Source organism: Pelobates fuscus, chromosome 4 (assembly GCF_036172605.1).
Source record: "Pelobates fuscus isolate aPelFus1 chromosome 4, aPelFus1.pri, whole genome shotgun sequence".
In the NCBI taxonomy this organism is placed as follows: Eukaryota; Metazoa; Chordata; class Amphibia; order Anura; family Pelobatidae; genus Pelobates; species Pelobates fuscus.
This window is the reverse complement of record NC_086320.1, coordinates 60729691-60743961: the sequence shown is the minus strand read 5'-3', so window position 1 is coordinate 60743961 and position 14271 is coordinate 60729691. Positions and strand designations below refer to the sequence as shown.

Below are 14271 nucleotides of genomic sequence, written 5' to 3'. Positions count from 1 at the left end.
TTTTAAGCCTTTTTTAGCTCTATTTTAAATTTTGGATAAATAAAAGCTGTTTACCTGTAAACTGAGTTTGGCTCTCCATACTTGCAGCAGTTTGCTAAAGGAAGAGGCGTCCTGGTTATAGCCCCCCATACTATCAGGGGAGGCACTCTTCTGCGATTTATTCCACTACATCTTGTGAGTGCTCATTAAATTTGCGCTTTTTATTATTTTCACAACAGTATTACGCTATATTTTGTGTTATATTTGTAGATCTACAGCCACTTTCTCCTATATGCTTGTCATTGTCTTGTACCAGAAATACTAAGGCTGATGTCTTGTCCAGACAATTTGATAAGTTTTGGAAGAAGTTTTGCAGTGAGTTGGGTATCAAGATGTCTTATTCTTCTGCTTACCACCCACAGTCTAATGGTGAAGCTGAAAGAGCCAACCAGTCTCTGGAAAACTATTTAAGATGTTTTATTTCCCATAACCAACACACCTGCTCTGATCTCCTTCCCTGGGCTGAGTTCGCACGCAACAACTCGACACAAGACTCCTCTCGGTTTGGCCCATTCAACATTAATCATTGTCGTCATTCCATTGTTCTTCCGGATTCCTTTTCTAAAAGTGGTATGCCTGTGTTAGATCAGCATCTGTCTTCTCTTCAGAATACCTGGGTTCAGATTAAAGACTCTCTCCCAAGCAGCTGAACGTTTTAAGCATTTTGCAGATAGACGCAGGATTGTTGGTCCTTACTACTTAGTGGGTGACAAGGTCTGGCCCTCTACACGTAATCTGCGACTAAAAGTTCAGTCAATGAAATTGGCACCACGGTTTGTAGGTCCCTTCCGTGTTTTACGGAAGGGTAATCCTGTTTTCTTTGCCCTGGAACGGCCTCGTACACTGCGCATGCACAATGTTTTTCATGTTTCCTTGCTGAAACTATTGATATGTAATCGTTACACAATGGCTAATGTTCCTCCCTCTGTCGACTTGCGGTTCTCCCAGGGTTCCTTGCAATATTTGGTTCACTGGAAGGGGTATGGCACAGAGGAGAGGTCCTGGGTTCCCGCGTCCGATGTGCAGGCTGCTTGTCTGATCCGGTCTTTTCATGCCAAGTTTCCTGCTAAGCCACGTCCTGTCCGCCTGGTGGGCATTTGAGGGGGGATGTACTGTCACACTGCCAATCCAGGGATTCCATGTTCCTGTGACAGACCCATCCGTATGGACTAAAAAGACTGTCCGTCTGTCTGTTTTGCATGAATTTCCCCATTCGTATGCCGACCGCAACTACCGAACGGCCGGCCACCCAGGAGAGAAGTGTGCTGCTCATTAACCTATTGATCCCAATTAGAACGTTGAGGTTAACCGCAGCCACTTCTCAATTAAGACCAAAGACAGGGTGGTCGTCATTCGTATGTCGACCACGAGGCGGCGTCCATTTTAACTATGCGAAAGCCCAGCGGTGTTCGATTATTATTTCATGGAACTCAAAACGGACACTTTCAACCGAACACCGCTGAAGCCATCGACCTCCCCCTCTCAATCAGAGGAATACGAATACTGGCCGTTCGGGAGATTTAACAACACGAATGGACTTAACCCAGATAGCCTTCCCATGGAGTCGATCGCATACCGAAGAGCTATAACCGACTTTGACTCCATGGCGATTGAACTATGCGTATGGGATCTGAGCGCTATTCACCAATAATATGCACTCAGATCCAGGCTATCTGGGGATGTGTTATACGAATGCAATATGTTCGGCAGTTAGAAAGTTATGGATTTTAATGTGTTTTATAACTGAGTTAAAATGGTGATGTGCCTCTGCTCGGAGAGATAATTGAATTACTTCCCAATTATCTCCCGAGCAGAGGGGAGGAAACTGATGCATGTTGGGAATATTGTGGGGATGTAAGCCTGAAATGTCCCCATGTCCTTCTGTTATTCCAGTCTCCCATTTGGTCCCCTAGGGGAGTGTCCACCAAGTGGGAGACCTGCATAAATACGGGCAGGTAGCCCACAGTAAACCGAGTTTGTATTTTACCCTCAAAGCGGATCTTGGTCTCGTTATTGGGGGGGGATTTTATTACCGGCAACTAGAGACTGCTTATTTGGGATTATGTGCCGCTTGGAACCTATTGCCGTTCGGCTGTAAGTGGTGATTCGTATGGTTGGAGCTCAAGAAGGGAGAGAGCCGTACCGGTACCGTTCGGGAGTTTGGAGTGTTCCCTAGCTGGTGGTTCGCATGGTTATACTGCATACGCTACCAGACCCCAGTATTGTGACCGGGGAGCATTCACTAAACGGCGGTTTGGGCATTTATTACTGGAGGTACCCTAACAGTTCCCACGCCCAATCGGCGCGGTCATGAGCCCGCACCCTGTTCAGCATGACAGCGTGTCCACACTATCAGCACAGACACTAAATTTACCTCTTGCCGGTCCTCTTTACGCTCTCCACGCTACATGGTCAAAAATCGTGCCGGTGTTCTCACGAATGCCAGTCACTTCCAAGGGCCACAATTTAACAGCGCGGCCTTCGTTTTTGATGCTGGTGACGTGGACCTGCTTGCATCACCATATCATCACAGTGCACACGTTTTGGAAGCACCAGGTTACAGTAACCAATTAGAGCCTTATCTGGGCGATTTAAACTCCCTGGTCCATTTGTTTGATGCCCTGTCGTGGTTTCCATTTGTTTGGTTTATCCAAGAGTTATGTAATTCTGGCATTTTGACCCTGGCTTGTCGTGGAATTTTCTCCTATTGTCCCTGACCTTTGGCTATTCTTAACGTTTATTCGGTCATCTGTATCGCAGACCTCAGCTTGTCTTGTACTACTCCATTGGCATTTAATTCGGCCATTTTTAAGTCCGGTAATAGGCTTACTGTCTTTTCGTATTTGCCGTCTTTGCTTGTTGGATCCTAACTGTCCATGACACCATCATCCTTCCAAACGTATCTAGTCCAAATTATATTGCGATGTCTTTGCTGTATATCCTAGTTATGTGGATCAGTGAGTCAGTGACCTGCTCATTCATGGCATACAGCTTGATGTCACCATGTAGAGTAGGTGGCTGATGGTAGCTCCACTTTTGTATCTGTATCCACTCTTCTTGATGAATTGGCTAAGGGGGTTGAGGCCTATGCAGAACAGCATTGGGGATAGTGCATCACATTGATATATGCCACATTTGATGTTCACTTGAGTAAGTGTCCTGGAATTTACTTCTAAAGTTGTTTTCCACTTGCCCATTGAGTTTTTATTGTCTGATTGATATTGTATAGAGCCAAGCATTCCAGTATCCATGTGTGTGGCATTGTGTCATAGGCTTTCTTGTAGTCAATCCAGGCTGTGCACACGTTGGTCTGTCTGGTCTTAGAATCCTGCACAACTGCTTGGTCTTTTGCAACTTGTTAATGATCTTTATATTTATTCATTCATAGAGGAAATTTTGATCATAGTTTATTAGTTGTAAGGGATAGGCACTTATGTCATTTAACCCATCTTCCCTTTTCTCTACATGCCCACTGGATAACTTGGAGTAAGGACTTTTACTTACATCCGATCGGGCAGAGAGTGTAGTGGAACAAATTCGGAATGCACACATCATCACTTCTACGACGTGATGACATGAGTGGAAGGTGACTTGCAAGCACACAAACTCCAGAATGAAATGTAACGCATACTTGGAACACGACATCTTCGCACGGACTGCACAATGTCGGAAAGCCAATGAAAGTATGGATGGATCAATTAAGAGGGGTTTATAAGAATATGGTGGGCAGGGAGGTATATTTATGCCTCACTTGTACATACTGCAGAATTGTTCTCGATGTGGGATGAAATGCATAGGATTGCTGTTACCAACTAATTTGTAAGTGAATAAAGTTGTATTTGCTCATGTTTTATCTGGATGCACCTTACAGATTTTTAACTCAATTTGGACAATATAAATGAAATAAACACTCCTGAAACAAATACTACTCCGAATGCTCTTTTGACTTTCATATTGAGAGTGGCCAATTGATAAAACCTATATTGTCCATGTTTTACCATTTTTAACTTCCTTAGCAAGATCACCCCTATGTATTGTGTGTGTGTGTGTATATATGTGTATATATATATATATATATATATATATATATATATATATATATATATATATATATATATATATATATATATATATATTTATATAGACATTTGAGGACACCTTTGGGGTAGAATTTTTGGAAAAAGGGAAACTAATGCCAGATTGTTTCATTTATTTTCACATATTCACTTTTTAGTACACCCCTAGCATCCCCTGGACACTTACTCTTCCGCCAAGAGTGTTGCGGCCTAAAATATGATATATATCTATGTGGCCTTTGCCACTAATTATAGTGACTGACTTCTTTCATTCCTTTCACCTCTGCACCGCTTTTCCAGGTTAGGAGAGGTTAAGGCGGTTGCTTGTGCAACCTTATGGTAGCGTCGGCTCTGCATACAAGTAAAATGTGTAAGCCATTTGGGTAGAAATCCTGTCAGGATTTAAGAGGAGAAATATTGTAGTTGTAGGAGTATCTTAGAAACCCCCAAAAATTTGACTAGTCCAGAAAACCAGCTGTTAGAGCAAATTGAAAAGTTATACATCAGCGTTAAAACCATAATCCCTGGATATCACTATCTAGACATTGACGTAGGTAGTAGAATTTAGACCTTAATTTCTCAATTAGTAGAAGCACCATCTATAATGGTTACTTATATGGATCTGGTAACTAATAATGTTTGCTTCTGGGGATCAATTGTGAATAGTTTATAATATAATATGGTATCGGTTTTAAATTTGTAAAAGTAAGTTTAAGAGGCATTCAATAAAAAAGTTTAAAAAGGAAAACCAATACAGAGAGCTTTCCACATTCACTATTAATTATAGAATGCTAATATATCCCACATAGTCTATAATATAATGAATATAAGAGAAAGCTAACAGAAAGGAACAGTTATTGTACAAAGTGAATTGCTAAAAAATTTGATGTTCTGTGGAATCTTTTACAACAAGCTGGCACTTTGTGAATATATCTGTAGTTTGCTTGGCATGAGTCAAGAAGAGAAAAAAAAAAAAGACCCACATTGAAGCAAAGAAAACATAAGTGTAAAACAAAATTCAGTTTTACTGATACCAAAATAGTGAATACAGGATATAACATTTGGGAATTGTGAATGACAGCATGTGTGTTATCATACTCACCTATAGGGTGAGCCAGAATAATGAATAATCAGGAGTGCGGCATTAATACATAGCCCCATAACAAAAAAAACATTCAAACAAATGGCAAAAAAAAAAAAAAGGAAAATGAATCCACCAAAAGCAAAGTTTTAGAACAGAAAAATGACCCTTTCACTGACTACTGGTAATAGAATTCTATCAAATGTAGTAATTTCATCAAGTAAGAAGAAGTGAGTGTCCTAGAAAAGGGACTCGCTTTATTTCCAACAGGGAGCTTTAATTAATTTGACATATTACCAATAATATGTTGTAATAAGTTGGCTAAACTGCCCAAGGATTTTTCTGAGATAAATTACTGACTAATAAATGTGATTAAAAGCCTGGATTCTCAAACACTCATGTAGGGGGTGTAATAGTCTTCATGATGTTTGTGGTCAAACATATTTGAAGAAAAAAAAAAATACTACGTCTAATCTAAAGGAGGATTGGCTCTGGAAAAAAAAATATAATCCTACCAAGCACTGTTCTGTTAAAAGGTCTTTTTCTATTGGACAATATGCTAATATATGTGGACAAACTTCAATGAGCTGTAGAACAAGACCCCTCTAAATTAGTAGCGTAAACATTACATTTGTAAGAAATACAATAATCGTTATTAATAGTTTGACCAAATGAAAATTTGACCTGCAAATATCTGTAAAATGATTAATCTAACAATTCTGAAGGCTGGCACAGAAGGAGCTGTAATGATTTGTGACACTCAGAACTAAGTAAAGCATCTTATTTGAAGCTTCCAAGTAACCCAAATAATAAATGTGATGTACAAATAATATTACTTCTAGATACGGCAGTATAGTATGGTACAAAAAAAGATCTGAGAAAGAAGTGAATACCTATGGCTCCAATTACTCCTATTTTTCATATGTTGCTATTAAAGTCTAATGAAAAAAGTAACATAACATTTTCCACAACTCTAGTCTGCCCAATCTCATTTCATAGCATAACCAAAGCTCAAACTTTTTCCAGACGCAGGCCATACCTCATCGAATATAGAAATTCTGTATTTTATATCAGTTCTTGTGTTTGCAATATATCTAAGATTCTGTTAATACTTTGTTAAATTTATAGAATTTCACTACAAATCTACATTAATTTTTGCAGTTTGTTGGACTGAAAATTAAAATTACTTGAAATTTACCAGAATTATAATAGTCATCGCAAGATCCAGTTTATAAAACAAAAATAAACTGCTGGACAACTAAATCTGTTCATATAGGCAACGTCGAAACATAATACAATTGGATAGGGGTAATTTGAATTCAATGGGTCACACAGTTTAAATTCAGCTTAATATTCTAAAAGTGTTAGCCAGCTAACTCAGTTGTAATGCAAATACATCTGGAAAAGAAAGTGCATTAGAATTAATATCACACCAATCCCTTTAGTCAATTAAATTGCAGAAAATTATTGCATATTCAAATAGTTACTATTGTATTTTTAGAATATATCGACATTCGTTATTTGTCATGTCTAAAGACAGATTTGTGTTTTCAGTAACCACTATACCGAGCATTGTGGACCCCACTTTTTTTTTTCAATATATATTTTTTTTTATTGATTTGCAAAGAAGGTGGGAAAAATTCACATATATGAGGTTACAGAACAGCCAATGCCATTTTTGCAGTATATTGTACGGGATAATAACAATACACATTAACAATACATAATACACCATTAAAAATTTAAATTATCGTTACAGAATGCAATTTTTTAAACACATAAAGTATACCATGGTGTAACCGGGTTCCATAGGTGCGTCATATGATGAGGAAGAACAGTGAGCCTTTCAGTTGTATTCATTGGTGATATACAGGAAATACATAGGACAAATATTGCCCGTAATTAGCTACCGAAATTACTGTGCTAGCGGCAATGAGCTCAACATTCCCCCCAATACATATTAGTTTTAACAATTTTTTAGTGGTTTTAACAATTTTTAGTGGTTTCCCATCTAGGGCACCCTGACAAGAGATTTGTCACATATATAACCTCTTGGGTAGATGGAATAGTGTGATACATTGTGCATGGAAGTTTTATAAGAAAATGTGATCCTATTATCCGTGCTGCTCCACTTCAAGATGCGGTGATAGAGCTTGACTAACTTACACCCTACATATGACTAGCATCATGAACTGTAATTGTATAAGTGAAATTCCCAAAGTAGTAATATTAACTGTAGGGAACACTACGTTATTATATAAACAGGGAAAGAGGGGGAGAGGTGAGGGTATGGTGAAGGTTAAGTAACCCATGTGTCAGAGTTTACGAAGATAAGATTATTGGGCGTTTGCCGCAACGGCTTCCCAGTTGCTCCAGAGTTTGAGGAAAGTTGGGTTGGTTCCTCTATGTGCCCATTCTTTTTCAAAAATGTAGGTGGAATGGACTCGACTTACTACCTCCCGGACGTTAGGGCATATTTTGCTTTTCCAGTGGGCCGCAATACTTAGTTTGGCTGCTATAAGGACATTTAACACCGCCGCTCTGGAGGAGAGCTTATGTACTTCAGGTGACAGATGGAGGAGGTAGGAAGCGGGTGACAGTGGGAGAATGTGACCGCTGAGCGAGGTGATTAATCTTTGAACTTTTAACCAAAAGGGATGTAGGACTTTGCAATCCCAGAATATATGCTTCAATGTCCCATTAGGGTCGTCACATCTCCAACAACTCATTGTCGAACCTGGATAAATCCTACCTAACCTGGACGGGGTCATGTACCACCTCATTAATAATTTGAAAAACGCTTCCCAATGGGTAACACATTTGGATGAATGTTTAGTATGAGTTATAGCGTCTATCCAACTAGTCATAGGGAATGTTTCATCCAGATCCTTTTCCCATCTAAGCATATAGGGTAACTTATCATTAACATTTTCCTCATTCGTCGACAGGTTTGAGTAGCATAAGGAAAGGGGTTTTATAGCTAATGCTTTTTTATGAGCTGTGAAACATATATGCCCCAGTTTACTCATCGCTAGAGAATGGATATATTTTATAGATCTAGATTGTAGGATATTTTTGATTCGTAAGTATACAAAAAGGTCCCACGAGGATAGGTCAAAATTCGCTTGTAAGGTAGGAAAGGGAAGCAACCCCTTAGCTGAGTATAATTGGTGAATACGGGAAATGCCTTTAGAAACCCATTGTTGTGTGGACAAGTCTGGGGATATAGCCGTAAGTGCCTGCAATGGAGCTGAAAATAGCAATTCTGTACCCGGGCATAATAGGGGGCTCCAAGATTTCCACGATTTCAACAAAAATTTAGAAGCTGATAACATATTTGGCGACGTGGGGGATTGGGTGGACCACAGAGCATACGAGATGCGCCGTATCTCGCCACATCTCTCCTCGAGATGTAGCCATACTGGGCTGGATCTGCACATTATTATATCGATTCCCTGAGCTAGGACTGTTGCTATATAGTAGTTTCTAATATTTGGTATATTCAGGCCACCTTTATCCATAGGATACCATAGTGACTTGAAAGATATTCGCGGTGGTTTTTTCTTCCAGACATGTGCGTTTAATAGCTTCTGGAAACGTTTCAGGAGTGCGTTAGGGAGGGCGATGGGCAGCGTTCTAAATAGGTATAAAATGACAGGTATTACCATCATTCTGAGTGAAGTAATTCTACCTAGCCAAGACACAGTTTTGTCCCATGTGTCCACTTGTTTGGAGAGTTTTACTAGTGTTTCTACGTGGTTTTCTGTGATCATTTGTTTCGGGGTGTGAGCTAATTTGACTCCCAAATAGGAGATCGAGGTTTTCCGCCATTCAAAAGGGTATTGGGCTTTAAGGTCATCAAGTGTATTAGAGTCCAAATTGAAAGGAAGTATTTGTGTTTTATTGATATTTTTATAATACGATATTCTGCCGTATGTCTTCAAGGTATTTACTACATAGGGGATTGAGCGTGCTGGGTCAGTGAGAAATAGCATGATATCGTCCGCAAAAAGCTATCTTTTTTTCTCCTGCTGGTGTAAGAAGGCCAGGGATGGAGGCGTCCTGTTTGATAAGTCTAACCAAGGGTTCCAGACAAAGTATAAAAATATGGGGTGATAGGGGGCAACCCTGTCTTGTTCCATTTTTTATGGAAAAGCTACGGGAGGTAAAGCCTGTATTAAAGATTCTGGCGGAAGGTGATGAGTAAAGGGCCTTTATGCTCTTAATGAAATGGCTTGAGAATTGAAACGCTGAGAGTGTGTGTTCCATGTAAGACCAATTCAGGCGGTCAAAGGCCTTTTCAGCGTCCAAAGTGGACCCCACTTTTAATATACACTATATTTATATATAAATTTAGTAAAATAAAGTTTATTGGAATGTCTCAAACTCCTATTTTTTCATGAGGTGTTTAATAATTGATTTTTTTCTACAAAAAGGCCAGTAATATATTGAAATTGATCTGTAATGATATATAATCTATGTTTTTCTGTTACCCGGTCTCCATACTTGTGCCAGATATATATTGCATCCATCCTTGCTTTTTTTGTTTCACTGACTGGGTGCCATACTAGGCCTGATTTAATACCATGCATTATAGGAATGATGTGCACAGTAAAAGAGGGTTCAAATAGCACTGATACCAGGACACGTTTTTCAAAGTCTGAAAAAGTATGGATTGTAGTTAAGCTGGTGAGGAGATTCAAGATATTTCCATAGGTCCAACCTCCAATATTGGATTTCCTTTCCATTTAAACCAGATCCACTCAATGTTAAGAAGGAAAAAGTGCCAGTAATGGACAAATATTCGTGTAGCAAGGTACATGATGTTGAGAAAGCACCAGGGAGGTATGAAACGCGTCCAGGGTACTGGCATTACTTGTTTTTCTGGTAGTGGTGTCGGTGGTCTCTCTTGTCTGGCAGTAGCAGGTATTGTGACAATTTGTTATTCCTTTCATTCATCTGTCCTAATTTTGCAAAGCTTGTTTATTTTGCCTGGATATCTATGCTATTGTTGGGGACAACATGTCATCTGTATAATATATCATGCCTGTTTTAACCCTTGAGTACCTATGAGGTCTGCCATGACAATCTAAAGCCATTTGTTTATGTCTTTATACCAATAAATGTGCACTTTCATACTTTCCATATCCTCCATTTAATTTTTTCTATTGAATATAGGGGCTTAACCCAGTGTGCGGACTATTGTACTTGTATTGTGAGATTTTCTATGATTGGGAAAAGTCCAGCACCGGGATCTAAACCCCATTAACCATATGATCTCAGGATACCGATTTATGTACTAAGAATCTACTTTATACCAACTATAATACAAACCTTGGTGGTGCAGCATAGTTTGTGTTTGTGATTTTATATCTAATCCATATTTTGTGTTTCAACTTATCGTATAGAATAAAATGTTATTTTAAAGCCAGTTGGTTATCTTTACCACCTTGTTAAAAAACAATATAAGATAAATTATATATTTAAATATATAACGCCAATAAATTAAGAGCAAAATAAATTTAGTGTTATAACTAAAAAAAACAGCATATTTTTGCGGCCCCCTTGGTGACTTTTGGTTAGTAAGGAAAGGTTTGTTTAGGGGTGTACAAGAAATGCAGTGTTAAGGACTATCAAAATGTGAGGTCAGGTTAAATTAAGATAGTGAGAAGCTATAGACCAATTTCTAATCTTAAAATCCAACCTATATATTATCACAAAAAATCACTTAAAAAAATGCAGAAACAATTTAGCAGTACTCCAGTTTAATAAAGACTACATATTTCATTCTCTACAGTGATCATGTGCAACTTTTGCCATAAACAAAAAACAAAAAAAAAAAAACTGGATTGATGCACGAGGTCTCAGAAAGATAGAGGTGAACCTATCTTTTGAGCTTCCTACACATAATCATGATAAATAAATAACTTTCATTGAATGTTAAGACTGTATAATTTAAGTTTCCCTCCACAAGGTTTATGCTATCTTTACATTACACATTTCTTAAAAGGTTATTATAACGCTTATAATGCAAATAGAACAGATACTGTAGTGTCTATTTCTAATTAACATATTGCATATAATTACTTTCCTCCACCCACTGCTTGAACACTGACCAATATAAATCTTCACATCTATTAACATGACAAAGGCTATTGGCGGGCTACTCAATTTGCATTTAATTAAGGGAGGGGTTTATGGTTTAGTCAGGGCAGTTCTCCTATAAAAGACCATTAGAAGGCTTACAGCCTTCAGAATGTGACTTCTTGTTGGTTTAGCAGGAACCTCTTGAAGACATTGGACTGTAGGAGACAATTTCCACGTGTCAAACTTTTGAAATATCACTTTTTCAATATTCCAAAGTGATCTCAACCCAGAGTTGATAGTAATATTGTAAAGGTAAGATCTATTCCTTAAAAACTGATACAGGATGTTTGAAGGGAGTGTAATTATTTAGTTTTTTTTACACATGGTGATAGATAAGTTGCAAAGAGTAGGTTAAAATAGTAGAGATGGAAACGGTCTACAGCTCCTCTAATTTGAAAATTGGATTCTTTGCTATAAAATACAAATTTGTTTAAAGAAACTAAAACATTAACTGAATACTGAAATAGAAACAAGCAATTAGATGTTCAGAGAATAAAATGTACATGATTATTCCTGTTGGATGAACAACATTTGGTTCTCTGTGTATGTTGGACTAAATTTCATGTAAGTCTCAGTCAACCTATAGCGTGATTGAGAGTTGTAGTACACAGTAGGTGGAGAGAAATGTTTTAATGTGTAGCTTTGTTTGTGAGACTGGTTCTGTCCTTTAATTCATAGCATATAATTCATTTGGGGTTAGTCAGGACACTCGAATATTAACAGGTGACTTCTGAACGTCGGCACAAAATTTGGTTTGGCTAAAAGAACAATTCAATCTATTAAATACTATTTGTTGAAATATACCATTTGCATTTACGTGTTAATAACATCTGTATAAAGTGCTACCTAATTTTACATATAAATGTCTGGATGACATTATACACAGTCCATCTGTTATATAGTCTCTCCAATTGTATTCAAATACTCCTCACACCCTATAAATGCATTTTGCACTCTTTTTCCCACTTTCTGGAGGCATATCTCTCCATGGACCCATTCTCCACCAAAAATTACTAAAGATACACTGTACCATGCTTTCATTATTTCTTTTGTGCCTGCTAAGTTCAACTAATCTTTGGCAGGAGAAAAGGAGTGGGAGAGAATTGTTCTACAGGGAATGGGCTGATTTGTCTTACTTTAGGTTTCCCCACTTAGAAACGGTCTACACTTCATAGCTTTAGATTGCAATGTATTAAAAAAAGATTACAAATCTGTATTCTGATTCAGAACAGCAAAATTATAATTTTGGTAAATGTACAGAGGATGCTAACAAACATAGGATATTAGCATTCACTGGAAGTTTGTCAAACACGTTGTAGCAAACATTGGTTAAATATTAGCATCGTTAGTAATGAAGATTTATCTTTACCTATAATAGATTATAAAAAAGCATATTTTAAAACTAATGTTTTGCACCCTCAGGTCTACGCTTCGGATCTGAATAAAGAACCTGCATTCCAGGTCATTGCAATGGAAAATACATCCAAAAACCAAGAGATCCAGATGATTCCAGAGCAGTACCAGGTTCTTGAAAAGCTTGGAGAAGGGACCTTTGGTCAAGTTTTACTGGCTCATGACAAGCTAGCAGGTACATAGTTTTAATATCCCCCAAAGCCTTTGTTGGCACACGTTGGTTTATCTAATAACGCAATATCTAGAATAGTTAATGGCTATAACAACCTGTAATTCAAGCAGAAATTTCACTTTTTGCACAACCTGGTAGCCAACAAAGTTATGTTATTTGTCTTTTTATTTACATGGTATATCCTGCTGCACTGGCACAGCTAAAGCAATAGGCAAATGAAATTAATTTCCAAGTGTCACATGCACGCACGAGGCACCTGGAAATAAATACTGGAGCACAAAGAGAACGGTCTTAATAGTATTAAACATCCTCATGCTACTCCTGACACATTAATGTTACTATATAGTTGATTGTATTCATGAAAATGGTTTTAACAACCGTCTTGATAATTTTTACCAGGTCGATCAGTGGCGCTAAAACTGATGAAGAAAGAGAAAACCCACCAAGATGCCTTTGTCAAGGAATTCAAGGTTGCGGTCTATCTTTCTCATCACAGGGGGATCATTACTACCTACCCCTACTTCTTTGATAACCTGCACAACTACATCTATGTCCAGGAGGTGGCAACAGCAGGGACCCTTGAATCCATTATTGTTGAGAAGGTAAGAAAAAGCTAAACAATTGCTTTGGAATAATCTCAGTGGTATTTTTAAGCAGATTAGTAACAACGCATGGTCTTGTTAGAGTTTCTATGCTAACTTAAGCATGGGCAACTTGATACCCTATGTACTATAACAAAATCTGGCAGAGGAGATTTGATGGAATTTTATATCACCAAGAACAGGAAGGCAACTGCTTACCAACACCTGTTCTAGCTGCATCTTTGTTTGGTTAAATCATTATCAATGTTCAGGTTGATTTCATTTAAAGTTTTAATAACACAGCTATCTCCATAAAAAGTGCTAATTACTTTGTCAACTCTTGCCGAATATTGAAATATTAGAAATATTCTGTTCTGTTTTCAGCAGCATATATCATTGAGAACTGGATGTATGACATACATTGATAATTAAACAAGTATGTAAATCATTGCTTACAACAAAATAACCAATATTTGAGAAATACTTTTGCTAGAGGAGAGTTTTCAGCCGATTTATTAAAATGTTTTTGAAAATGATATTGGTAAATATGTTTATATTTTTCTCTACTGCATATTTTACTGAAATAATTGTTTTTCTAATCTTCTAGGTTGGGTTACCAGAATACATTGTGAAGCGTTGTGCTGCTCAGATTTCCGAAGCATTATTTTTCATTCATAATCAAGGGTTGGTGCATAGAGACCTGAAACCAGACAACATCTTGCTTATGGATAAAGAATGCCACAACATCAAGATTGGAGATTT

General features: G+C 37.8%; 1 protein-coding gene across 1 annotated transcript in view; it reads left to right on the top strand.

Moving 5' to 3' along the window:
• Nucleotides 1-304, top strand: part of LOC134609318 (serine/threonine-protein kinase SBK1-like) — a 34129-nt gene extending 33825 nt beyond the window's left edge. The window contains exon 6 of the mRNA XM_063452998.1: nt 250-304. Coding sequence (XP_063309068.1) covers nt 250-304 — 55 coding nt within the window. The remainder of the gene's footprint in view (nt 1-249) is intronic.
• The last annotated feature ends 13967 nt before the right edge of the window (nt 305-14271 follow it).